At 50.4% G+C, this 27,072-nt stretch overlaps 1 protein-coding gene across 1 annotated transcript; it reads left to right on the top strand.

The window, feature by feature from the left end:
* On the top strand, positions 1-25,863 carry GPAT4 (glycerol-3-phosphate acyltransferase 4). The gene is made up of 13 exons (XM_073654006.1): positions 1-103; positions 7,451-8,145; positions 14,901-14,970; positions 15,890-16,181; positions 16,267-16,341; positions 17,394-17,483; positions 17,788-17,881; positions 17,961-18,076; positions 19,535-19,590; positions 19,813-19,898; positions 19,978-20,106; positions 24,784-24,863; positions 24,944-25,863. The coding sequence occupies exons 2-13, from the start codon at positions 7,981-7,983 to the stop codon at positions 25,050-25,052; spliced, it is 1,362 nt and encodes a 453-aa protein (XP_073510107.1). The 5' UTR covers positions 1-103; positions 7,451-7,980; the 3' UTR covers positions 25,053-25,863.
* The last annotated feature ends 1,209 nt before the right edge of the window (positions 25,864-27,072 follow it).

The following is a 27,072-nucleotide window of genomic DNA, read 5'->3' as shown; positions in this document are numbered from 1 at the left end:
GTTTCCAGACCGTGCGTGCGCGCTCACCGCACCTACGTCGTGACGTCATTGTAGAGTCTGTGAACAGAGGGAGCGCGCAAAGGTCGGGAACGAAGGCGAGAGGGTAAGAAGCGGACAGCGGGTCTGGGCTCAGTGCGGTACCGGCTGTTGTGTGTGTATGAGGCTGTGCGGCGGCGGTGGGGAGTGAGTGCCGCTCTGGCGGCAGAGTACAGCGCTTTATCATTGTCTGACGTAGGAGCTTGGTGCTTTATGTATATCCGTATGGTGTGGAGGGCGTGACGTCACACGTGGTCATTGTGGGGGATGACGTCAGATGTAGCCTGCTGTGCCCATTGTGAGCGTTGTGCCATGTGTAGCTGCCAGCAGATCAGACCACTGCCCCCAGCAGCCAATCACAGCGCTCGTCTCATCCTCATCAAGGGAAGTTTTAAAGGGTTAGGTCCCTATGATAAACCTTCCTGGCTCATTCCATAGATCAGTCCCCCTGACAATGGTGGGATGTGTCATTAACCCCTTCCCTACCCAGTGCTGCGCTGATGCTTTTATTGATCCCTTATCTTTATCTTACGGATTGATTAGTTTTATACTTTCATAGACTGTATGTATACGGACGGACGGAAGGACGCGGTGATAACACATTTGGTTTAATTTTTTTTTAATCTATTTTTGAACTTATAGAATGGCCGGATTTTTACTTATATAATTTTTTATTTTTAAAGCGTTTTTAATTTTTGACTTTTTTTCGTCCCCGGAAGGACATGAGCCTGCGATCGCTCTTATAAACTGCCAAGATGGTGGCGACAGGGGCCGTGGCATCTGCCTTGTGTCCCAGGGGGATGTGGACAGGGGCCGTGGCATCTGCCTTGTGTCCCAGGGGGATGTGGACAGGGGCTGTGGCATCTGCCTTGTGTCCCAGGGGGATGTGGACAGGGGCTGTGGCATCTGCCTTGTGTCCCGGGGGGGATGTGGACAGGGGCTGTGGCATCTGCCTTGTGTCCCAGGGGGATGTGGACAGGGGCTGTGGCATCTGCCTTGTGTCCCGAGGAGGATGTGGACAGGGGCTGTGGCATCTGCCTTGTGTCCCAGGGGGATGTGGACAGGGGCCTTGGCATCTGCCTTGTGTCCCGGGGGGGATGTGGACAGGGGCCGTGGCATCTGCCTTGTGTCCCCGGGGGGGATGTGGACAGGGGCCGTGGCATCTGCCTTGTGTCCCCGGGGGGGGATGTGGACAGGGGCCGTGGCATCTGCCTTGTGTCCCGGGGGGATGTGGACAGGGGCCGTGGCGTCTGCCTTGTGTCCCGGGGGGATGTGGACAGGGGCCTTGGCATCTGCCTTGTGTCCCGGGGGGGATGTGGACAGGGGCCGTGGCGTCTGCCTTGTGTCCCGGGGGGATGTGGACAGGGGCCGTGGCATCTGCCTTGTGTCCCGGGGAGGATGTGGACAGGGGCTGTGGCATCTGCCTTGTGTCCCAGGGGGATGTGGACAGGGGCTGTGGCATCTGCCTTGTGTCCCAGGGGGGATGTGGACAGGGGCCTTGGCATCTGCCTTGTGTCCCGGGGGGGATGTGGACAGGGGCCGTGGCATCTGCCTTGTGTCCCAGGGGGATGTGGACAGGGGCCGTGGCATCTGCCTTGTGTCCCAGGGGGATGTGGACAGGGGCCGTGGCATCTGCCTTGTGTCCCAGGGGGATGTGGACAGGGGCCGTGGCATCTGCCTTGTGTCCCGGGGGGATGTGGACAGGGGCCGTGGCATCTGCCTTGTGTCCCGGGGGGGATGTGGACAGGGGCCTTGGCATCTGCCTTGTGTCCCGGGGGGGATGTGGACAGGGGCTGTGGCATCTGCCTTGTGTCCCAGGGGGATGTGGACAGGGGCTGTGGCATCTGCCTTGTGTCCCAGGGGGGATGTGGACAGGGGCCTTGGCATCTGCCTTGTGTCCCGGGGGGGATGTGGACAGGGGCCTTGGCATCTGCCTTGTGTCCCCGGGGGGGATGTGGACAGGGGCCGTGGCATCTGCCTTGTGTCCCCGGGGGGGGGGATGTGGACAGGGGCCGTGGCATCTGCCTTGTGTCCCGGGGGGATGTGGACAGGGGCCGTGGCATCTGCCTTGTGTCCCCGGGGGGGGGATGTGGACAGGGGCCGTGGCATCTGCCTTGTGTCCCCGGGGGGGGGATGTGGACAGGGGCCGTGGCGTCTGCCTTGTGTCCCGGGGGGATGTGGACAGGGGCCGTGGCGTCTGCCTTGTGTCCTGGGGGGATGTGGACAGGGGCCGTGGCATCTGCCTTGGCAGGGGGGGCTACAGGGGCCATGGCATCAGCCTTGTATCCCGGGAAGGGGGCACAGGTGCATGGATCATTGCAGCACACAGTCGGTGCCATATAAATGTCACTGTGAGAGATTGACCGAAGCGTTTAAATGGTTAAAAAGCTGCGCGATCGGGAGCAAATTCCTATCACTGCTTTTAGAAGGGTAGTAATACCTCCTCTGTAGGGAAAGGGTTAAAGCTGATCAGCGTAATGACCCCCAGTACAGTTTTTTTTTTTTTTTTGCAGTGGTCATTAGGTTAACCCACTAATGATCTCCCCTATTCTGACCCACTGTGTCACGCTTGAGTGGGTGCACACGGTAGGATTTAACCCCTTGATTGCTGCGGGTCGAAAGTGACTCTGGCACGGTCAAAGGACCACACCCCCTTTGGGGGATTAAAAGAACAATGAAAAAAAAAAAAAAAAAACGGAATAAAAATCTTATTAGGGAAAACAAAGGTTTTTTTGTAAAGTAGTCGTTGATTTAAAAAAAGAAAAATTCCCCCCTGCAGATCTGTCTGTCTGTCTGTCTGTCTGTCTGTCTGTATTGTAATTCTCTTGGTCTGGATATATATCACATTAAAGAAGCAGTCACATTACCTTTTTTACAGGCTAAACCTCCTTGAAGAGCTATGGTAGATCTGAAGCCTCCGTCACTCCTGCTCTATTCCCTGCCCAGTGTCGCCTCCTTTGCCTGAAGCCACACAGCAGAGAGGCCGTCAGTCCAGCAGGAGGAGGTGGCACGGGGTGGGGAATAGAGCTGGAGTGACGGAGGCTTCAAATCTACCATAGCTCTTCAGCCTCAATTACATATAAATTCAAACCCTGATTTCTCTGTAATGGAGGAACGGACTGTGAAGGGCTACCTGGACATATTAATAGCTTGGGGTATGAAATGCTGCACGGTACGATTTCCCCCCATACAGACAGTGCAGGCGCTGACATTTTTCCACCTCTTTTGCCCTAAGGGATTTAAAAAGGGAACTTGTCAGCAGATCCACGTTGTCCTAACCTTGGTCGCTCCCTGTTTGCCCTCTGGTCTTTGTTATATTGATGTCTCCTCTGAGAGGCCGCCGCTCGCTTCTGTGTAATGTGCTTAGATCTGCTTGGCTCTCATGACCGATTCCTTCTTAAAGGGGTTTTCCATGCTTGGGACAAAAGTCTGCAGTCAGCGAATGGGCAGCCACATGACCGCATGTGTGCGATGTGCCAGCTAGACGCTTTTGAGCTGTCTCAATAGAAGTGCGAGGAGACGGATGAGAGTAACCCCCCGCCAATCAGCTCTGTGAGGCCTCCGCCACCCCCGCCAGTCGGCTCTGTGAGGCCTCCGCCACCCCCGCCAATCGGCTCTGTGAGGCTTCCGCCACCCCCGCCAGTCGGCTCTGTGAGGCCTCCGCCACCCCCGCCAGTCGGCTCTGTGAGGCCTCCGCCACCCCCGCCAGTCGGCTCTGTGAGGCCTCCGCCACCCCCGCCAGTCGGCTCTGTGAGGCCTCCGCCACCCCCGCCAGTCGGCTCTGTGAGGCCTCCGCCACCCCCGCCAGTCGGCTCTGTGAGGCCTCCGCCACCCCCGCCAGTCGGCTCTGTGAGGCCTCCGCCACCCCCGCCAGTCGGCTCTGTGAGGCCTCCGCCACCCCCGCCAGTCGGCTCTGTGAGGCCTCCGCCACCCCCGCCAGTCGGCTCTGTGAGGCCTCCGCCACCCCCGCCAGTCGGCTCTGTGAGGCCTCCGCCACCCCCGCCAGTCGGCTCTGTGAGGCCTCCGCCACCCCCGCCAGTCGGCTCTGTGAGGCCTCCGCCACCCCCGCCAGTCGGCTCTGTGAGGCCCCCGCCAGTCGGCTCTGTGAGGCCCCCGCCAGTCGGCTCTGTGAGGCCTCCGCCAGTCGGCTCTGTGAGGCCTCCGCCACCCCCGCCAGTCGGCTCTGTGAGGCCCCCGCCACCCCCGCCAGTCGGCTCTGTGAGGCCCCCACCAGTCGGCTCTGTGAGGCCCCGGCCACCCCCCGCCAGTCGGCTCTGTGAGGCCCCGGCCAACCCCCGCCAGTCGGCTCTGTGAGGCCCCGGCCAACCCCCGCCAGTCGGCTCTGTGACGCCCCGGCCACCCCCCGCCAGTCGGCTCTGTGAGGCCCCCGCCACCCCCGCCAGTCGGCTCTGTGAGGCCCCCACCAGTCGGCTCTGTGAGGCCCCCGCCAGTCGGCTCTGTGAGGCCCCCGCCACCCCCGCCAGTCGGCTCTGTGAGGCCCCCGCCGCCAGTCGGCTCTGTGAGGCCCCCGCCGCCAGTCGGCTCTGTGAGGCCCCCGCCGCCAGTCGGCTCTGTGAGGCCCCCGCCGCCAGTCGGCTCTGTGAGGCCCCCGCCGCCAGTCGGCTCTGTGAGGCCCCCGCCGCCAGTCGGCTCTGTGAGGCCCCCGCCGCCAGTCGGCTCTGTGAGGCCCCCGCCGCCAGTCGGCTCTGTGAGGCCCCCGCCGCCAGTCGGCTCTGTGAGGCCCCCGCCGCCAGTCGGCTCTGTGAGGCCCCCGCCGCCAGTCGGCTCTGTGAGGCCCCCGCCGCCAGTCGGCTCTGTGAGGCCCCGGCCACCCCCCGCCAGTCGGCTCTGTGAGGCCCCGGCCACCCCCCGCCAGTCGGCTCTGTGAGGCCCCGGCCACCCCCCGCCAGTCGGCTCTGTGAGGCCCCGGCCACCCCCCGCCAGTCGGCTCTGTGAGGCCCCGGCCACCCCCCGCCAGTCGGCTCTGTGAGGCCCCGGCCACCCCCCGCCAGTCGGCTCTGTGAGGCCCCGGCCACCCCCCGCCAGTCGGCTCTGTGAGGCCCCGGCCACCCCCCGCCAGTCGGCTCTGTGAGGCCCCGGCCACCCCCCGCCAGTCGGCTCTGTGAGGCCCCGGCCACCCCCCGCCAGTCGGCTCTGTGAGGCCCCGGCCACCCCCCGCCAGTCGGCTCTGTGAGGCCCCGGCCACCCCCCGCCAGTCGGCTCTGTGAGGCCCCGGCCACCCCCCGCCAGTCGGCTCTGTGAGGCCCCGGCCACCCCCCGCCAGTCGGCTCTGTGAGGCCCCGGCCACCCCCCGCCAGTCGGCTCTGTGAGGCCCCGGCCACCCCCCGCCAGTCGGCTCTGTGAGGCCCCGGCCACCCCCCGCCAGTCGGCTCTGTGAGGCCCCGGCCACCCCCCGCCAGTCGGCTCTGTGAGGCCCCGGCCACCCCCCGCCAGTCGGCTCTGTGAGGCCCCGGCCACCCCCCGCCAGTCGGCTCTGTGAGGCCCCGGCCACCCCCCGCCAGTCGGCTCTGTGAGGCCCCGGCCACCCCCCGCCAGTCGGCTCTGTGAGGCCCCGGCCACCCCCCGCCAGTCGGCTCTGTGAGGCCCCGGCCACCCCCCGCCAGTCGGCTCTGTGAGGCCCCGGCCACCCCCCGCCAGTCGGCTCTGTGAGGCCCCGGCCACCCCCCGCCAGTCGGCTCAGTGAGGCCCCGGCCACCCCCCGCCAGTCGGCTCTGTGAGGCCCCGGCCACCCCCCGCCAGTCGGCTCTGTGAGGCCCCGGCCACCCCCCGCCAGTCGGCTCTGTGAGGCCCCGGCCACCCCCCGCCAGTCGGCTCTGTGAGGCCCCGGCCACCCCCCGCCAGTCGGCTCTGTGAGGCCCCGGCCACCCCCCGCCAGTCGGCTCTGTGAGGCCCCGGCCACCCCCCGCCAGTCGGCTCTTATAAACTGCCAAGATGGTGGCGACAGGGTCCGTGGCATCTGCCTTGTGTCCCGGGGGGGATGTGGACAGGGGCCGTGGCATCTGCCTTGTGTCCCGGGGGGGATGTGGACAGGGGCCTTGGCATCTGCCTTGTGTCCCCGGGGGGGGGATGTGGACAGGGGCCTTGGCATCTGCCTTGTGTCCCCGGGGGGGATGTGGACAGGGGCCTTGGCATCTGCCTTGTGTCCCCGGGGGGGATGTGGACAGGGGCCTTGGCATCTGCCTTGTGTCCCCGGGGGGGATGTGGACAGGGGCCGTGGCATCTGCCTTGTGTCCCCGGGGGGGATGTGGACAGGGGCCTTGGCATCTGCCTTGTGTCCCCGGGGGGGATGTGGACAGGGGCCTTGGCATCTGCCTTGTGTCCCCGGGGGGGATGTGGACAGGGGCCTTGGCATCTGCCTTGTGTCCCCGGGGGGGATGTGGACAGGGGCCGTGGCATCTGCCTTGTGTCCCCGGGGGGGGATGTGGACAGGGGCCGTGGCGTCTGCCTTGTGTCCCGGGGGGGATGTGGACAGGGGCCGTGGCGTCTGCCTTGTGTCCTGGGGGGATGTGGACAGGGGCCGTGGCGTCTGCCTTGTGTCCCGGGGGGATGTGGACAGGGGCCGTGGCGTCTGCCTTGTGTCCCGGGGGGATGTGGACAGGGCCCGTGGTGTCTGCCTTGTGTCCCGGTGGGGGGATGTGGACAGGGCCCGTGGCATCTGCCTTGGCAGGGGGGGCTACAGGGGCCATGGCATCAGCCTTGTATCCCGGGAAGGGGGCACAGGTGCATGGATCATTGCAGCACACAGTCGGTGCCATATAAATGTCACTGTGAGAGATTGACCGAAGCGTTTAAATGGTTAAAAAGCTGCGCGATCGGGAGCAAATTCCTATCACTGCTTTTAGAAGGGTAGTAATACCTCCTCTGTAGGGAAAGGGTTAAAGCTGATCAGCGTAATGACCCCCAGTACAGTTTTTTTTTTTTTTTTGCAGTGGTCATTAGGTTAACCCACTAATGATCTCCCCTATTCTGACCCACTGTGTCGCGCTTGAGTGGGTGCACACGGTAGGATTTAACCCCTTGATTGCTGCGGGTCCCCCTTTCTGTCAATAATATGTTTGTGGTATACCTGAGAGCAGAAGGATGTAGTGATATATAATGAGGCCATGGACATGTGCAGCATCATTAGTGTGACCTCCTTTGTGTGTGTTGTGCTGGGTGACGTCTTGTACGATGTGTGCTGGGACTTGCGTCTGTTTAGACACAAACACCTATGTGGATGGCGCAACACAGGCAGCGTGACCCTCACCCGCACATACTTTCCTGTACAGACTCCTGACTTTCCCTCTCCGCCCTCCTCCCCTCTCTTCTTTCTTTGCTTTTCCTCTTTTTCTCCTTTTGACCCTGAGTCTTGGCTGCCATCCTTTAGCCGGCTGTCTATGTCTGTCTCCTACAGGCTGGCACTTGCATTCCTGCCCAGGAGGAGGAGGAGAAGGTCAGGGGCACGGCCGCAGTCGGCGTATGCCCAGTGAGGGGAGTAGCTGAACGCCCCCTCCCAGACCCTGACCACCAAGAGATGCCTGTGCCAGGACGGGCTCAGCTAAGACTGGACTGGAGAGCAGACTCTGAATGTGGGTACCACGGATATAAGGATTGAGCGTGGACATGGTCGGTGAAAATCACAGATGAGAGTGGATGGAGGATCGCTGTTACCATTGCTGCACAAATACGTTACCTGGTTGGGGCTAGAGACGCCAGACACAGGCACTGCCAAGGACGGGCGCTGCAAAGCTGGCACCACTGAAAAAGCGTTGGAAAATCAAATTAAAAATCCATTTTAGTGATCTGCTGCCTCCAGTAATGTCTCCTCTCCATTGTGTTCTGCCGCTGGTTACAAGGGAGTAACAAAACCTCAAACTTCCCGCCAGTTTGTAGGATTTCTCTTATCTGGTCAGCACCGCTGTCAGCCGTCGTCTGGCTCACATCATGAGCTCCCTGCTGCCCTTTGACAGCCTGCTATGTAACCTCCTGAGCCTGTCTGTTACTTTGTGGATCACCCTCCTGCTCATCTTCATCATCGTTCCCGCAATATTTGGGGTGTCGTTCGGCATCCGCCGGTTGTATATGAAAACCTTGCTCCGAATATTCAGGGTGAGTTGTCCGCGTTGTTTTAATAGTAACATGTGAGTAAAAGGCACGTTACCATATTACTATTTAATGTAGCTGAGTAATTAAATGGGATATCTATTTTGTGTTTATATGTAGATAGAAAAAAAACAAAACATTATTTCAGTCACTGAAAAGCATGTATTGTACTTCAGAGCTGCACTCACTATTCTGCTGGTGCAGTCACTGTGTACATACATTACTGATCCTGAGTTACATCCTGTATTATACTTCAGAGCTGCACGTACTATTCTGCTGGTGCAGTCACTGTGTACATACATTACTGATCCTGAGTTACATCCTGCATTGTACTCCAGAGCTGCACTCACTATTCTGCTGGTGCAGTCACTGTGTACATACATTACATTACTGATCCTGAGTTACATCCTGTATTATACTCCAGAGCTGAACTCACTATTCTGCTGGTGCAGTCACTGTGTAAATATATTACATTACTGATCCTGAGTTACATCCTGTATTTTACTCCAGAGCTGCACTCTCTATTCTGCTGGTGAAGACATTGTGTACATACTTTACATTACTGATCCTGAGTTATATCCTGTATTATACTCCAGAGCTGCACTCACTATTCTGCTGGTGCAGTCACTGTGTAAATATATTACATTACTGATCCTGAGTTACATCCTGTATTTTACTCCAGAGCTGCACTCACTATTCTGCTGGTGCAGTCACTGTGTACATACATTACATTACTGATCCTGAGTTACATCCTGTATTATACTCCAGAGCTGCACTCACTATTCTGCTGGTGCTGTCACTGTGTACATACATTACATTACTGATCCTGAGTTACATCCTGTATTTTACTCTAGAGCCGCACTCACTATTCTGCTGGTGCAGTCACTGTGTACATACATTACATTACTGATCCTGAGTTACATCCTGTATTATACTCCAGAGCTGCACTCACTATTCTGCTGGTGGAGTCACTGTGTACATACATTACATTACTGATCCTGAGTTACATCTTGTATTATACTCCAGAGCTGCACTCACTATTCTGCTGGTGCAGTCACTGTGTACATACATTACATTACTGATCCTGAGTTACATCCTGTATTATACTCCAGAGCTGAACTCACTATTCTGCTGGTGCAGTCACTGTGTAAATATATTACATTACTGATCCTGAGTTACATCCTGTATTTTACTCCAGAGCTGCACTCACTATTCTGCTGGTGCAGTCACTGTGTACATACATTACATTACTGATCCTGAGTTACATCCTGTATTATACTCCAGAGCTGCACTCACTATTCTGCTGGTGCAGTCACTGTGTAAATATATTACATTACTGATCCTGAGTTACATCCTGTATTTTACTCCAGAGCTGCACTCACTATTCTGCTGGTGCAGTCACTGTGTACATACATTACATTACTGATCCTGTACTGATCCTGAGTTACATCCTGTATTATACTCCAGAGCTGCACTCACTATTCTGCTGGTGCTGTCACTGTGTACATACATTACATTACTGATCCTGAGTTACATCCTGTATTTTACTCCAGAGCCGCACTCACTATTCTGCTGGTGCAGTCACTGTGTACATACATTACATTACTGATCCTGAGTTACATCCTGTATTATACTCCAGAGCTGCACTCACTATTCTGCTGGTGGAGTCAGTGTACATACATTACATTACTGATCCTGAATTACATCTTGTATTATACTCCAGAGCTGCACTCACTATTCTGCTGGTGCAGTCACTGTGTACATACATTACATTACTGATCCGGAGTTACATCCTGTATTATACTCCAGAGCTGCACTCACTATTCTGCTGGTGGAGTCACTGTGTACATACATTACATTACTGATCCTGAGTTACATCTTGTATTATACTCCAGAGCTGCACTCACTATTCTGCTGGTGCAGTCACTGTGTACATACATTACATTACTGATCCTGAGTTACATCCTGTATTATACTCCAGAGCTGAACTCACTATTCTGCTGGTGCAGTCACTGTGTAAATATATTACATTACTGATCCTGAGTTACATCCTGTATTTTACTCCAGAGCTGCACTCACTATTCTGCTGGTGCAGTCACTGTGTACATACATTACATTACTGATCCTGAGTTACATCCTGTATTATACTCCAGAGCTGCACTCACTATTCTGCTGGTGCTGTCACTGTGTACATACATTACATTACTGATCCTGAGTTACATCCTGTATTTTACTCTAGAGCCGCACTCACTATTCTGCTGGTGCAGTCACTGTGTACATACATTACATTACTGATCCTGAGTTACATCCTGTATTATACTCCAGAGCTGCACTCACTATTCTGCTGGTGGAGTCACTGTGTACATACATTACATTACTGATCCTGAGTTACATCTTGTATTATACTCCAGAGCTGCACTCACTATTCTGCTGGTGCAGTCACTGTGTACATACATTACATTACTGATCCTGAGTTACATCCTGTATTATACTCCAGAGCTGAACTCACTATTCTGCTGGTGCAGTCACTGTGTAAATATATTACATTACTGATCCTGAGTTACATCCTGTATTTTACTCCAGAGCTGCACTCACTATTCTGCTGGTGCAGTCACTGTGTACATACATTACATTACTGATCCTGAGTTACATCCTGTATTATACTCCAGAGCTGCACTCACTATTCTGCTGGTGCAGTCACTGTGTAAATATATTACATTACTGATCCTGAGTTACATCCTGTATTTTACTCCAGAGCTGCACTCACTATTCTGCTGGTGCAGTCACTGTGTACATACATTACATTACTGATCCTGTACTGATCCTGAGTTACATCCTGTATTATACTCCAGAGCTGCACTCACTATTCTGCTGGTGCTGTCACTGTGTACATACATTACATTACTGATCCTGAGTTACATCCTGTATTTTACTCCAGAGCCGCACTCACTATTCTGCTGGTGCAGTCACTGTGTACATACATTACATTACTGATCCTGAGTTACATCCTGTATTATACTCCAGAGCTGCACTCACTATTCTGCTGGTGGAGTCAGTGTACATACATTACATTACTGATCCTGAATTACATCTTGTATTATACTCCAGAGCTGCACTCACTATTCTGCTGGTGCAGTCACTGTGTACATACATTACATTACTGATCCGGAGTTACATCCTGTATTATACTCCAGAGCTGAACTCACTATTCTGCTGGTGCAGTCACTGTGTACATACATTACATTACTGATCCTGAGTTACATCCTGTATTATACTCCAGAGCTGCACTCACTATTCTGCTGGTGCAGTCACTGTGTACATACATTACACTACTGATCCTGAGTTACATCCTGTGTTATACTTCAGAGCTGCACTCACTATTCTGCTGGTGCAGTCACTGTGTACATACATTACATTACTGATCCTGAGTTATATCCTTTATAATACTCCAGAGCTGCACTCACTATTCTGCTGGTGCAGTCACTGTGTACATACATTACATTACTGATCCTGAGTTATATCCTGTATTATACTCCAGAGCTGCACTCACTATTCTGCTGGTGCAGTCACTTTGTACATACATTACATTACTGATCATGAGTTACATCCTGTATTATACTCCAGCGCTGCACTCACTATTCCGCTGGTGCAGTCACTGTGTACATACATTACATTACTGATCCTGAGTTACATCCTGTATTATACCCCAGAGCTGCACTCACTATTCTGCTGGTGCAGTCACTGTGTACATACATTACATTACTGATCCTGAGTTACATCCTGTATTATACTCCAGAGCTGCACTCACTATTCTGCTGGTGCAGTCACTGTGTACATACATTACATTACTGATCCTGAGTTACATCCTGTATTATACCCCAGAGCTGCACTCACTATTCTGCTGGTGCAGTCACTGTGTACATGCATTACATTACTGATCCTGAGTTACATCCTGTATTATACCCCAGAGCTGCACTCACTATTCTGCTGGTGCAGTCACTGTGTACATACATTACATTACTGATCCTGAGTTACATCCTGTATTATACTCCAGAGCTGCGCTCACTATTCTGCTGGTGCAGTCAATGTGTACATACATTACATTACTGATCCTGTACTGATCCTGAGTTATATCCTGTATTATACTCCAGAGCTGCGCTCACTATTCTGCTGGTGCAGTCACTGTGTACATACATTACATTACTGATCCTGAGTTATATCCTGTATTATACTCCAGAGCTGCGCTCACTATTCTGCTGGTGCAGTCACTGTGTACATTTATTACATTACTGATCCTGAGTTACATCCTGTATTATACTCCAGAGCTGCACTCACTATTCTGCTGGTGCAGTCACTGTGTACATACATTACATTACTGATCCTGAGTTACATCCTGTATTATACCCCAGAGCTGCACTCGCTATTCTGCTCGTGCAATCACGGTGTACATCCATTACATTACATTACTGATCTTGAGTTACATCCTGTATTATACTCCAGAGCTGCACTCCCTATTCTGCTGGTGCAGTCACTGTGTACATACATTACATTACTGATCCTGAGTTACATCCTGTATTATACCCCAGAGCTGCACTCGCTATTCTGCTCGTGCAATCACGGTGTACATCCATTACATTACATTACTGATCTTGAGTTACATCCTGTATTATACTCCAGAGCTGCACTCCCTATTCTGCTGGTGCAGTCACTGTGTACATACATTACATTACTGATCCTGAGTTACATCCTGTATTATACTCCAGAGCTGCACTCACTATTCTGCTGGTGCAGTCAGTGTACATACATTACATTACTTATCCTGTACTGAGCCTGAGTTACATCCTGTATAATACTCCAGAGCTGCACTCACTATTCCCCCACACCTAAAAAAAAAATAATAGCAACCGAGTTTAAAGGGTTATCCCCCCCCCCCCCCCCCCCAAAAAAAAAAAGTTCTTCCTTGTTAATAAGATGGGTAACAACTTGCTGATTGCTGGGTGTCCCACTGTTAGGACCCCCAGCAGTCCCAAGAATGGAGACCGGCAGCACCATCCTGAATGGAACAGAGGTTGAACCTGTGCTCCGATGTCCCATAGACAATGAACGTAGCAGATGCCGAGCGTGTGCACCTCAGCTCCATCCAGGACAGAGTTGCAGAGCCCCGTTCTTGGGATCTCTGGGGGTCCCAGCTGACAGACCCCCCAACGTTGAGCAAGTTATCCCCTATCCTATTCATCTGGAGCAGAGAATGGTTGCAAAGAGCTGGTGTGCGGAGGAGGGCACCACTTATTATCTGATCGATGGTGGTACGACGCCCGGCACCCCCACTAATCAGCTGTTACCACTACAGTTTTGATGAAGCTGCTACGTTCCAGCAGCATCCGAGAACTGCTGGCCCAGGTAACAGCTGATTAGCGGGGGGCCAGGTGTCGTACCCCCACGATCAGATATTGATGACCTATCCTAAGGGTAGACCATCAATAAAAAGTTGTGGCCAACCCCTGATGATTACAGTGTAATGCCTAATTTTCCCAGTGGTGGCGCTGCAGAAATTGGCCTTCTGCTGCTAGGCTTCCCTATGGGATACAGATTCTAGGGGGGGTTCCCTTCTGATAAAGTGATGGCATGTCGCCAGGATGTGTCATCACTGTATGATCATAGGGGTTCTGACACTTGGGACCCCTACCAATACATTGAATGAAGGGGACTAATAGATGTGGCCCTTCTGTTGTGCAGTGAGCCACAGCGCTGAATCCCCTTCTTCTCAGGATTGATGGTGGTCCCGGAATTCGGACCCCCACTGATGATAAAGTGATGATTCTCCTTGCTATTTATATGACGGGAATACACCTGGGAGTCCCAATAGCAGGAAAATTATCCTGCTCTCAGGAGACCCCCGTAGAGCGGCACTGTGAGGCTCTTGCGAGGAGACCCCCGTAGAGCGGCACTGCGAGGTTCTTGCGAGGAGACCCCCGTAGAGCGGCACTGCGAGGCTCTTGCGAGGAGACCCCCATAGAGCGGCACTGCGAGGCTCTTGCGAGGAGACCCCCGTAGAGCGGCACTGCGAGGCTCTTGCGAGGAGACCCCCGTAGAGCGGCACTGCGAGGCTCTTGCGAGGAGACCCCCGTAGAGCGGCACTGCGAGGCTCTTGCGGGGAGACCCCCGTAGAGCGGCACTGCGAGGCTCTTGCGGGGAGACCCCCGTAGAGCGGCACTGCGAGGCTCTTGCGGGGAGACCCCCGTAGAGCGGCACTGCGAGGCTCTTGCGAGGAGACCCCCGTAGAGCGGCACTGCGAGGCTCTTGCGAGGAGACCCCCGTAGAGCGGCACTGCGAGGCTCTTGCGAGGAGACCCCCGTAGAGCGTCACTGCGAGGCTCTTGCGAGGAGACCCCCGTAGAGCGTCACTGCGAGGCTCTTGCGAGGAGACCCCCGTAGAGCGGCACTGCGAGGAGACCCCCGTAGAGCGGCACTGCGAGGAGACCCCCGTAGAGCGGCACTGCGAGGAGACCCCCGTAGAGCGGCACTGCGAGGAGACCCCCGTAGAGCAGCACTGCGAGAAGACCCCCGTAGAGCGGCACTGCGAGGCTCTTGCGAGGAGACCCCCGTAGAGCAGCACTGCGAGGCTTCCTATAGAATAAGTAGGGACAGAGCACAGGACATGGAAGCAGTCAGCATGCCCAGGCTCTTTTGTTCTCCGCCCGGCTGACCTCCGGTGATGCGATGCATTGTATGTATTACTGCCTCTGGTTCCATGTTTTGCAGTGGGCCACTCTGCGGATTGAGCGAGGAGTGAAGGAGAACAGTCACACGCTGTACAAGCCTCTCACCAATGGTATGTGCGCTCACATCGCCGGCATAGCGTTCTCTGCCCCTTATATTTCCATGCGCTGCTTCATCCCTCTATTTCAGGCGACACTGGATCCCGGCCCTTGTTGCTGTCCCTTATTTTGTCCCTCTGACTCTTCTGCTCCACTCGTCGTGTGCGCTCGTGTTTCTCCATTCTGCCAACCTCATGCTTCCTCTTCTTCACGTCTTGCTGACGTTTTCTATTTGCAGTCCTCTGACGACTTCTGCAGCGAGCGAGACCCCTTCTTGTCACTCTCATCCAGTGTATGGCTACAATTGAGTAGATCACAAGATTGGGGTCCCATTTCCCTCGTGTATAGGCCAGTAGCACACTCGCTGTAACTGGACGAGGTGGTCTTACATCCGTGCCCTGCTCCATTTATTGTCTATGGGACTGCAGGGAATGACAGCAGCTGCACTCGGCTGTCTCCAGCAGGCCCTGGTGAATGAATTCAGGTGTGGCGCACGTGTTCTCCATTTCGGCCCTATTTTTGGGGGGGATCAGTGGGAGTCTCAGCTGTCAGACCCCCACACATATTGCAATATAGACCCCAATGAATGAGCTGTACAGCCGTGGGATGTGGTGTCACATAATGCCCAAATATTGTGCCATCGTCCCTGGTGGTCTAGGATAGCTTGTGTGTGTAGGGGAGTTTAGATTCCTGGTGGTCTAGGGCAAAGACGCCGGTAATGTCTCCATCCCTGGAGGTTATTATAATGATTTCACATGTGGTGGGAAGTTTTGTTTATGGGACCAGTGATTCCTAACCCCAAAACCACAACTTACTCTCCCTGTACCAGATCCATCCCCATGCAAACATGTGACTGACATAGAACACGTAGCTGTTGTTCCCTGTTATCACCCTTGAGGGTAGTGACGTGTTCTCCTTTTTCACAACGCTCAGGAATCATCGCTAAAGACAGCACGTCCCTGGAGGAGGGGATCTGGGACCTGCGGGGCAGCGGCCGCTCCTTCGACAAGCCGGAGTTCGAGCTGTCGGACATCTTTTACTTCTGTCGGCAGGGCATGGAGAGCATCATGGACGATGAGGTGACCAAACGCTTCTCCGCGGAGGAGCTGGAGACCTGGAACCTGCTGAGCAGAACCAACTACAACTTCCAGCACATTAGTCTGCGGCTGACCGTGCTGTGGGGCCTGGGCATGCTGGTGCGGTACACCTTCCTGCTGCCGCTCAGGTAACTGCGCCGGGGGGAGGAATGGCGAAATGGAGGGGCGCTAAGGGAACACGCAATGCTGATAGTCTCCCGGGTCTCCTTTTAGGATTGCTCTGGCTTTCACCGGGGTCGGGCTTTTAGTGTTTGGTACTACACTGGTCGGATACTTGCCGAATGGCCGGTAAGTATGCAATACCGTACCATTACCTTACTGCTGTGTGTATGGGGGCCTGAAAAATAAGAGGCACATTTCAGGGACAGGTCCATGCAAACTGGTGAAGGAGCAAGTGTGCTCGGCCTTACACCCCTCTTGTCCCAGCCCGGTATCATACTGTCTAACTAGGCCCAGCCGTTACTCCATGGCCGCCTGCTGTCAGCCCGTGGGCGCCGGCTGTCAGCCCATATGCACATTGACGCACGGCATCCACCGTTCTCATAAATCGGGGGAGTGTCATAGTGGTTGAACCTCTGCCAATAACATATAGGAGGCTATCTGAATTAAAGGGTGTTTTTCAGTTTCCCTGACACCTCTCTGGTGTTTACTCACCCTCCCTGGGTCCAGCACTGAGTCTCCGCCAATGTCTGTTATAGTCTGAAGTACTAAAGTAATGTCGACAGCGCTACAGCTAGTCAGTGAGCTCAGCGCTTTGTGCCGTCATCACAGGAAGAGCTGCTGAGCTCAGTTATTGTCTGCATCGCTGCTGACGTTACATCTGTAACACACCAGTAGCAGCGGTGAAGACTTTATTCAAAAACAGAAAAAAAAAGTTAAAAATTTTGCGCTGTTCGTCTGACGTTGTTGACTTCTGAATGGCGCTGATGGTGTGAACAGTCTCCTGACAATCGCTGGCTGTGCACGCTCTCTGGCAGGCACCGGTGGTCAGCGATTCAGCGCCTGGGTTATCCTTTGAGGTTTAGTACCCATATACTTATCTCCATAGCTGTTTGGGGGGATGGGCTTCATTTTTGCCTCCCTGTTCATATCCTGAGAGCAGACGTTAGCACTTGATCCTGCAGAGTTCATGTAAGCACAACCTGTCTCCCTACAGCTGTGGTCCTTTGAAAAGAGCCATCTAGGACGTCATATTAACAGAAGGTGTATTGGTAAATTGCAGCATGCTCTGAGCCCTTATCCTTAATCCAGTTTAACCCCTCTAAGCTCAGTAAAGACCATGCAGGACGCTTCCTCTGCTTTTTCTATTTCATATTGTCATTTCGTTATTAACTCTGTAGGTCCAAGGAGTTCCTGAGTAAGCACGTGCACCTTATGTGTTACCGGATCTGCGTGCGGGCCCTCACTGCAATCATTACTTATCATGGCAGGTAAGTCACAGCCCTCCGTCTGGTGGGGATTGGCAATGGTGACCTGCATTCGGGTGACTCCAGATATGGGGCATTTGCTTTGTGGATTTACAGTACAATACATATGGAAGGGGTTTTAATCCTTCCACAGATATCCTATGGAAAAAATGAGCGTACTGCATACTTTCAAGTGCACAATAGGCCACGCAATCTGCACGTAGCAACGGATTTGTGGCAAAAATCCTCGTCGGATTTATTCTGCTGCATCTGGACTTTCCCGTACAGTATTGTGACGTGTAAGACTTTTACACTCTGTCCTCATCAGTGAGAACCGTCCGAGGAAAGGGGGCATCTGCGTGGCCAATCACACCTCCCCGATAGACGTCATCATCCTGGCCAGCGATGGATACTACGCTATGGTGAGTTTTTGGTTACCTCCAACCGTCTGTCCATCTTCCCCCCGGATGTGGTCTTTATATTCGGATTTCCTTTTTGTAGGTCGGACAAGTCCATGGTGGCTTAATGGGAATCATACAAAGAGCCATGGTGAAGGCCTGTCCACATGTCTGGTTCGAACGCTCAGAAGTCAAAGATCGCCATCTTGTAGCTAAAAGGTACTGGGATTGGAGCGATCCTGATAGTGAGTCTTCATTGTGAATAAGTTTTCAAATTTTATTTAGATCAGACACCAAGAAACAGAATAACGTCCAACGTTTCGACCAACAGGTGGTCTTTATCAAGAATGTCTGGGTCAGGTTTGGTCGGGTATGTCACACTGGGCTATTCACCTATGCCCTAACCTGTACACACCCAGACATCCTTGATAAAGACCACCTGTTGGTCGAAACGTTGGACTTTGCTGTCTGTTTCTTGGTGCCGGATCTGAATAAAAAAAATTAAAAATTATTCACAACAAAGATTCACTATTCTGATCTCCATTAGTGCTGAGGTTTTCATTAAATGCATCAAAAGTAAGACACAGTCTAGATCTTACAAGTTAATTCAGGTGTGGGAAAGGGGAATGTGTGGAATTTACCGATGGATACTGTTATCTGCAATTGTGCTGGTCTTGGACATTAGGACACTACCGCATGCGTCGATGGAAATATTGTGTCAGATTAGCCTCAATCTGCAGGTATCTCCTGGATGTACTTTCCTTACTAACCAGGGAATGCAGTTTTACAGAGAAATAAGACCTTAAAACGTGTGTATTAGTGTCCTGAACGTCCAGGACCTGCACTTGTACAGATCAAAGCTTGATCGTGATATCACCGTCCTGAAGGTCCAGGACCTGCAAAAAAGCAGATCAATGCTTGATAGTGAGATCACTGTCCTTTAGGTCCAGGACCTGCACAAAAGCAGATTAAAGCTTGATAGTGAGATCACCGTCCTGAAGGTCCAGGACCTGCACACGTGCAGATCAAAGCTTGATAGTGAGATCACTGTCCTTTAGGTCCAGGACCTGCACAAAAGCAGATCAAAGCTCGATAGTGCGATCACCGTCCTGAAGGTCCAGGACCTGCACACGTGCAGATCAAAGCTCGATAGTGAGATCACCGTCCTGAAGGTCCAGGACCTGCACATGTGCAGATCAAAGCTTGATAGTGAGATCACCGTCCTGAAGGTCCAGGACCTGCACAAAAGCAGATCAAAGCTTGATAGTGAGATCACTGTCCTGAAGGTCCAGGACCTGCGCAAAAGCAGATCAAAGCTCGATAGTGCGATCACCGTCCTGAAGGTCCAGGACCTGCGCAAAAGCAGATCAAAGCTCGATAGTGAGATCACAGTCCTGAAGGTCCAGGACCTTCACACGTGCAGATCAAAGCTTGAGAGTGAGATCACTGTCCTGAAGGTCCAGAATTGCACACGTGCTGATCAAATCTCGATACTGAGATCACCATCCTGAAGGTCCAGGACCTGCACAAAAGCAGATCAAAGCTTGATAGTGAGATCACTGAATACTTTCATCTCTAGGACATAAAGTGACCAACACTTATAATCCCCCTCGATTTTTTTCCCTCAGCATCCTTTATATTGTAATCTGTTCCAACAATCCCTTTCCTTTCCCCCAGACTGACGGATCACGTACAGGACAAAAGTAAACTGCCCATCCTAATATTTCCGGAAGGTAAGAGCGAAAAGATATTAGTATTTTTAAATGTCACGAACTTCTTTACAAAGGATGACCCACCTCCTTCTCTGCTCGTGTCAGCGTGGGGATTGATTTGCAGAGTTTCAGCACTTTCACTGTTCATTTGGAAAAGAGAAAAAATGCAATCACATGGAAGAATTCCCTAATTGTTTGTATAGACGTCGTAAATTCCCGTTCTGTCGATTTCTCTCCTATCAGGGACCTGCATCAATAACACATCCGTCATGATGTTCAAGAAGGGAAGCTTCGAAGTAGGAGCCACCGTGTATCCTGTGGCTATTAAGGTGAGGTCAGGGATCTTGGGTAAAGCTTTAGTAGTAGACTGAGATTTTTGGTGTCCCTGACTCTTTCTTACCTGCACAGTACGATCCTCGCTTTGGCGAAGCCTTCTACAACAGCAGCAAATATGGGATGATCACCTACCTCCTGCGAATGATGACCAGCTGGGCCATCGTGTGCAGCGTCTGGTACCTACCTCCTATGACACGGCAGGTAATAAGATGCGAATTATATAGAACAACAATCCTTATATCGATACAATAACAAATGGCGGAGATGCACACAATAATTAGCACGACAACACAACATCCCATGGGGGTAACCCAAAAGGATAGCACAGGTGCAATGATACTCCAAGTAGTATAAAAACATGAATTTATTCAAAATTATTACAAATCTCAAACACAATAAAATACAAATAAAAATCAATGTAACCTCAAGAACACAACTGTGTCAGTCTATGTATGGTGTGTTAGGATATATATCTTCAAGCTTGTGGTAAAGAGATATTATGCTAATGACAGCAATAGTTAACAGAAATATAAGTATGTAAAATGCAAAAAAATAGTATGCAAAAGTATCTATGGTAAAAAGTTGGTATAATAGGCGGGAATGGTAAAAGGTAAAATAATACAAGGGACAATAGGCGGAAATCAATAATTCAGAATAGTACTAGTAGGATCAATTGTATACATTCTATCCCGTTATCCTGCTCTGTCCATGTATTAGACCATATGGCAACATACGGAGAAGCAGCATAACCAATTAAAGAGTGTCCCAAGCCCTGACGCATGTTTCACCCTGCTTCCTCAGGGGGCGCGTGTGAGGAAGCAGGATGAAACGCGTGGGATACTCTGGTCGGGCGAACCTTTTTCTATAGGTATGCAATTATTAATCATTGGTTTTGTATCCTTTAATAAGCTGTTAATTGGTTATGTTGCTTTTCCATATGTTGCCATATGGTTTAAAGGGAATCTGTCACCCTCCTGGGCGATATCAGACCACTACTATGGGCATACAGGTGATAGAAAAGTAAATCTATACATACCTGTATGGCCCATAGCAGTGGTCTGATTCCAGAGAAATCTTATAAAGTTTCTTCTCCAGAGGCTTGGAGTCCGGGGGACGCCAATCTGACCCCTCCTATCTGCTTTTTATGCAGCTAAATCCCCGCCTCTGGGCTAAATTATCATCCCCCCCTACCCCCGGCACATCACAGGGCGCTGTGACTGCCCTGTGACGTGCCCTGCTGTCTCCCCTGACGCGCATGCGCACAGCGCCGCTCCCATGGTGCTCGCTTTGTTTCTCCCTGGCCCGCTCTGCGCCGCAGCCCTTGTATTGGGAGTGGTGCTGTGCGCATGCGCGTCATGGGAGACAGCAGGGCACGTCACAGCGACATGTGACGTGCCGGGGAGGAAGGGGGATGATAATTTAGCCCAGAGGTGAGGATTTAGCTGCATAAAAAGCAGATAGGAGGGGTTTGCTTGGCGTCCCCTGGACTCCAAGCCTCTGGAGAAGAAACTTAGAAGATTTCTCTGGAATCAGACCACTGCTATGGGCCATACAGGTATGTATAGATTTACTTTTCTATTACCTGTATGCCCATAGTAGTGGTCTGATATCGCCCAGGGGGTGACAGATTCCCTTTAACACATGGACACAGTAGGATAATAGTTGGAATGTATACTATTGATCCTACTGGTAGTATTCTAAATTATTGATTCCCACCTATTGTCCCTTGTACTATTTTAACCTTTTACCATACTTATTTTTGAATATTATCTTTTTGCATTTTACATACTTAGATGGCAAAAATCAGAGGTGGTCTTGAAACAAGGTTCCCCCACCAATACGAAGAGGAGCTTGAAAAATTCCTGATAAATGTCCCTTTATACATAAATGAACTTCAGAGCAGAAGTTTATCTTAGTGGGTAAAGTGAGTTTGCTGCCAGGTACCAGCTGCTGTGCTAATTCTCCATGGGCCGAGTACCACTTATGACCATTTTCCTATAATTGGCATATTCCCTTCTGATCTTAATTACATTGATGATCTACAGTAGCAATCACTCCTGTGCTTGTCAGTGACCACCTCCTAGAACTGTCTGCTTGCTGCTAGTTTTCCACACTTGCTCCTACTTTGAGTTATTGCCAATTTACTGGAAGTAGAGTTCATTTCTGATGAACGCTAATGACCTTTAGGTCTGTTACATAAGATCCTCACGTCTCGCCCCCTGCTGTCCAGGCAGAAATACTTCCAGACATGGCTCAGTTATGGATCGATACAGAGCAGCCACAGCAAGGTCCAGCTTCACTCTTTCCTCTAACCCATTGGAATGATAAGACTAGAGAAGAACGGCGTTAATACATTATATATTGCATTTCTAAGCTAATACATATGCAAATTGTCTCTCCAGAGAGGAAGAGGACTTGAACTCTATAGCTCCACCTATTATAAATAGCAATCCTAATTCTAAAAGTCAATATTGACTATGACTTAGGCTAAAAGCCAAACCAGAATCTCAATTTGCAGACACGGTGTTTCAGGGGTTTTGCCCCTCATCAGTGCAAAGTATGAGAACTGATCTGGCTGGATGAGAGGCGTCTGACTATATATATTATATTTTATCCTGAATCAGCAAGTCCCAGATGTCTGGTTAGTGGCTCATTGCAAAAGTTGATTGCAGACTGTACAAGTTTCATCACAGAGGTCAGCGCTGAGTCTCGTCTGTTGATCCTGACCCATTCCTGGCAAACTCTTACTACATATTACATCAGGCCGGTCACTGAGGGCCTTGTAAATGTGCTGACAATTATTAACCACACAGGGCAAACTATTTTTTTATTTTTTGCACATGGTTCCCAACTATGATATTGTGGAGGCCACTAAGTGATGTGAGATAAGAGCCAAAGAAAATCTGTGAATTCGGCTCTCCATCAGGACATGTTCTCACATTGCATTTTTTTCCCGTTTTTTTTTTTTCTTTTGTGCTCAGAAAATTCTCTGCTTTTAATAGTTCAGGCAAAGTGAATGCGTTTTCATGAAAACACCCGTCATGAAAAATGCGTTTTTTTCCACAATGATAATCCGCAGCGGAAATTTCCGCAGCATGTGCACTGCACCTGCGGATTATCATTGGGGAACATGGCAGGCCTTCTACCAAGCGTTTTTTAAGCGTTTCTGCAGCGGAATTGCTGCTGCGGAAACGCTTAAAAAACGCATAGTGTGCAAAATTCTATAGTGTGTTAAAATTCTATGGAGAGCTCGAGCTCCTCCCTCCTCTCTTCCATCTGTATAGAATCTTATAAGCACCAACTGCTATTTTGGTAAAAGTAACATTCTGTCTTCATTGAAGACACATTTTTACCCAGGAATTGAGAATTTTGATAATGACTGATCAGTCCGGAGGAGAAAGAAGCAGATTTTTCTAAAGTTTCTTATTTTCACACATACTATTGATTAATAAGGTTAAAAGTTAAAGTGACTGTGTTTACTCCATTGCATATTTACTGTATAGGTTACCAATTACTTGATGCAGTGAGGATGTTACTTACATAGTATGGCACCACCTGGCATTGAGAGCATTTATGTGCACGTCTACCTAAAGAGTGGACAACTGGAGGACACGCGTGCTCAGTCCTCATAGTGATCATCTGGTCACTACGGCACACCCAGTAGAGATGGTTTTCTGCCTGCTTGTCTTTGCAGTAACATGGCAATCCAGCTAAGAAGACTTCTTTTGCGAGGGGAATTAAAGGGAGTCTGTCACTCCCAAAGTGCAAATTAAATTTTTTTTTTATTGGAGGCTTTGCCCATATAAAAATCATATTGCGCATATACATTTTAATGTTATATTTTCAGCAGAATGTACTTTTATTTAAAATGCAAATGAAGGCACCGTTACACCCTCCAATTTGCATATTAATCCCAGTCCCTTATGTTAACAGTTGCACAAAGCACAGTCTAAAATCAAACCCCTTTTTTGTGCTTGGAGGAGCCCTGTGGAGCTCTCATAGTGTCAGCACGGGCACAATGCGACTGCAGGCACTTTCTGACACCAAGTTTTTACCTATATAAACAGACTCGGACTGGCCCACGGGAGAAGCGGAGAATCCTCCGGTAGGCTGGCCCTGTGAAGGAGTGCTAATAAGCACTGCTATTACCTTTTTCTGCAAATTGTGAATCAAGTGTATCATCTAATTATTAAAGAAGCTAGCCAAGTTAATATTACTTAGAAGCAAGAGTTAATTTGTGTAGTAGGGTCAGGTTATTTTTGCATGTAGCTGAACAGTGGGCCCCAAGAATCAGTGTTACTGGAGGGGTCTATGCCTATCCAGTCCTATACTGGTCACAAGTCTTCAATGCCCTTTCCCCTGTGAAGCTGCTCTCTCGATCTGGGTATATTGAGCGTCAGATGGAGAAAGGTAGGAGCCACGGGGCATCCACAGCCACATTGTGTGCGCACCGCACATTGTGCGCGCACCGTACATTGTGCGCGCCGCTGGGCTCCTTCAGTGTCTGTGCGCAAGCGCAGCAGCAGGGATTGAATCATAATGTTAAAATTGCAATATTTTTTTTTTCTACAACACCTCCTGAAAAACTGCTATAAAAAACAATTTAAACGTTCTATATACCCCATAAAAGGATCAATAGAAACTGCAACTTGTGTAAGTATGTATGCAAGAAACACCCTCACCCAGCTCCATCGAGTGAAAAAGGTCTAAAACCAAATCAGAAATAAAAAAAATTTAAAGTTTGGTATCGCCATAATCGTACTGACCTAAAGAATCGTATTTCCAGGTAATTTTTTACTGAACGCTGTAATAATGACACCTGATTTTTTTAGAATTACAAGCCCTGCCCCAATCTTACCCTTGTGTGTACCTTCACAGGAAGATGAAGACGCAGTTCAGTTTGCAAACCGGGTGAAGTCTGCAATCGCTCGGCAGGGTGGACTTGTCGATCTACTTTGGTAAGACGGGGAGATAGTTTCACATTGTTGCTCTCACCTCCGCCAGTTTGGCTAATTCTCTTCTTTTTTCTGTTCTGCAGGGATGGAGGGCTAAAACGTGAAAAGGTCAAAGATGCTTTCAAAGAAGAACAACAGAAGTTGTACAGTCGTATCATCTCTGGAAAACAGGAGAACCGAAGTCGCTCGTAAGCCCCAGCATCGGGGAGCAGGCTCTGTTCTGACCCACCCTGCTGCTCCACACCACAGGAAGAAGAAGAAGACTCTGAGCCGCAGGAATCCAAGCCATGAAGTGAGGGCTGAGAGTACACACAACATGGAGTCAGACTGGATTCATTCGTCCATGAAGAGCTGTATTTCGTAGGTGGCAAGAGATGTTTACTGGTAGCCAACTGCACCTATGGGATCTGTATCCATGTCCGGAGGGTGGTGGTCTCTGAACCCCAGCTCTGTTTCCTGAGCCGTATGACTCCGTTCTAATACAATTTTGGGCCTGAAGACTTTTTTGTTTTGTTTTGAATGTTTCGGATCCTCGGATATCGTCTAAACAGAAGCATTACATTTTCTGTGAGGCTGGACAAACCTGGATCCATTAGAACTTGTCCGAGAACCAAGGTTACAGGATGGAATCACCTGAAGGAAGTAAAGTGAAGAAGACCAGGCTCGGACCTCTTCTGACCATTGTGGCTGATATTTTCCACTGCCCAAGTTTTCCCGAGATTGACAAAGCCGTAATTTTTGGCTTCCGACAAAAACCTTATCCATTCACTTTCATGAAGTCCTCTCTGCTTCTTGTTCTCGTGGAAGATGGGTGGTGACTCTTCCTTTTTAAGCCAAAAAACAAACGAGGGGTTAATGATACCAGTGTTTGAAACCCTCTGTAAAAATCCATAATGAATGAGACATGTGCCTCTCCGTTTTTATCTGTTACACCCCATCCTGTCCTGCATGGGCCCCTGCGCCACGTTCCTCGTTTTGTTTTTATAAGGTCAATGAAATAAAATATCTTGGGAAAAAATTACAATCTGTCCCTCCATCTTCTTCCACCAGAATGTCCCTTTAAAAAAATCCAATTAATGCGGCAGCTATTGCGGGATATGATTGCCTTCTTCCAAAAACAGCATCACTGCTGTCTACAGGCTGTGTGTGCTACTGCCCCTCAGCCACTATGACTAAAAGGGGTATTCCCATCTCCAAGATCCTATCCCAATATTTAGTAGGTATAACAATATTAGCAAATACCTCCCAATTAGAAACGTTTTTGTGATTCACTTTGTCACTTACCCCATGTGCAGGGCATTGCAGTAACTCAGGCATCCATGGTTACAATCACTGAGTGGTCGTATCCATGGATACCTAAGCTACTGCAATGCCCTGCACATGGGGTAAGTGATATAGGTTATCAGGAGAATTATACTGCATTTAGAATTGGAGATATTTGCTAATATCACTATTATTATTACACCTAATACATTTTGGGATACGATCACCTTTAAATGAAGCTGAGATGCAGTACCCATCTAATAAATGCACGGATGTGGGGTTGTGTTTTTTTTGTTTTTGTTTTGTATATCCTTGTACTTCCCCCTTTAAAGAGTGTGCACGTTTTCCAGGTTGGTCCGCTCCGAAAACAGCCTGAAAAAGTGCTTAACAAAAAAAAAAGTCTGAAGATATGCAGAGCAATGTCAAAACGACGTCCTGTGCATCTGTTCTGTCTTTTTTAGCTTTCTTTAACTGTTTCAGGGTCCGAAAGCCGCAAAACATTTACAAGAAGTGACCTAACCATTCTTCAAGCGGAAATGATTTAACAAAGCAGATAATTCTGTGTATAGATGTGTGACATCTTGTGCCCTGCGCCCAGTCAATATTAACCCATTCCCAACAGGGCTATTTCCCGTTTTTGCGTTTACATTTTTCCTCCACTTCTTCCAAGAGCAAAAACTTTTTTACTTCTTCGTCCACTTAGCCTTACGAGGCCTTGTAGTTTGCGGGACCAGTTGTACTTTTCAATGACATAAAACAAATTCCAAGTGTGGCAAAGTTGCGAAAAAAGTGCAACTCCACAAATGTTTTTTTTTTTTTTACCATGTTCACTATACGGTAAAATTGACCTGGCAATATGTTTCTCCAAGTTAGTACAATTACAAAGATACCAAACGTATAGTTTTTTTTTTTATTAAAAAAATAAAAATGCTTATTTTGCTATTTTCTG

This window comes from Phyllobates terribilis, unplaced genomic scaffold, assembly GCF_046119375.1.
Source record: "Phyllobates terribilis strain yellow unplaced genomic scaffold, ASM4611937v1 Scaffold_11__3_contigs__length_659146591, whole genome shotgun sequence".
Taxonomy (NCBI): Eukaryota; Metazoa; Chordata; class Amphibia; order Anura; family Dendrobatidae; genus Phyllobates; species Phyllobates terribilis.
The sequence above is the reverse complement of the archived record's forward strand: the minus strand, read 5'-3'. Positions and strand labels throughout refer to the sequence as shown.

Excerpts from the sequence above, each read along its gene's own strand:
- GPAT4 (XM_073654006.1), top strand. The coding sequence starts at position 7,981 with ATGAGCTCCCTGCTGCCCTTTGACAGCCTGCTATGTAACCTCCTGAGC. Across the intron at positions 17,882-17,960 it reads GCGATGGATACTACGCTATG|GTCGGACAAGTCCATGGTGG; the intron begins GTGAGTTTTTGG and ends TCCTTTTTGTAG. Across the intron at positions 24,864-24,943 it reads GGACTTGTCGATCTACTTTG|GGATGGAGGGCTAAAACGTG; the intron begins GTAAGACGGGGA and ends TCTGTTCTGCAG.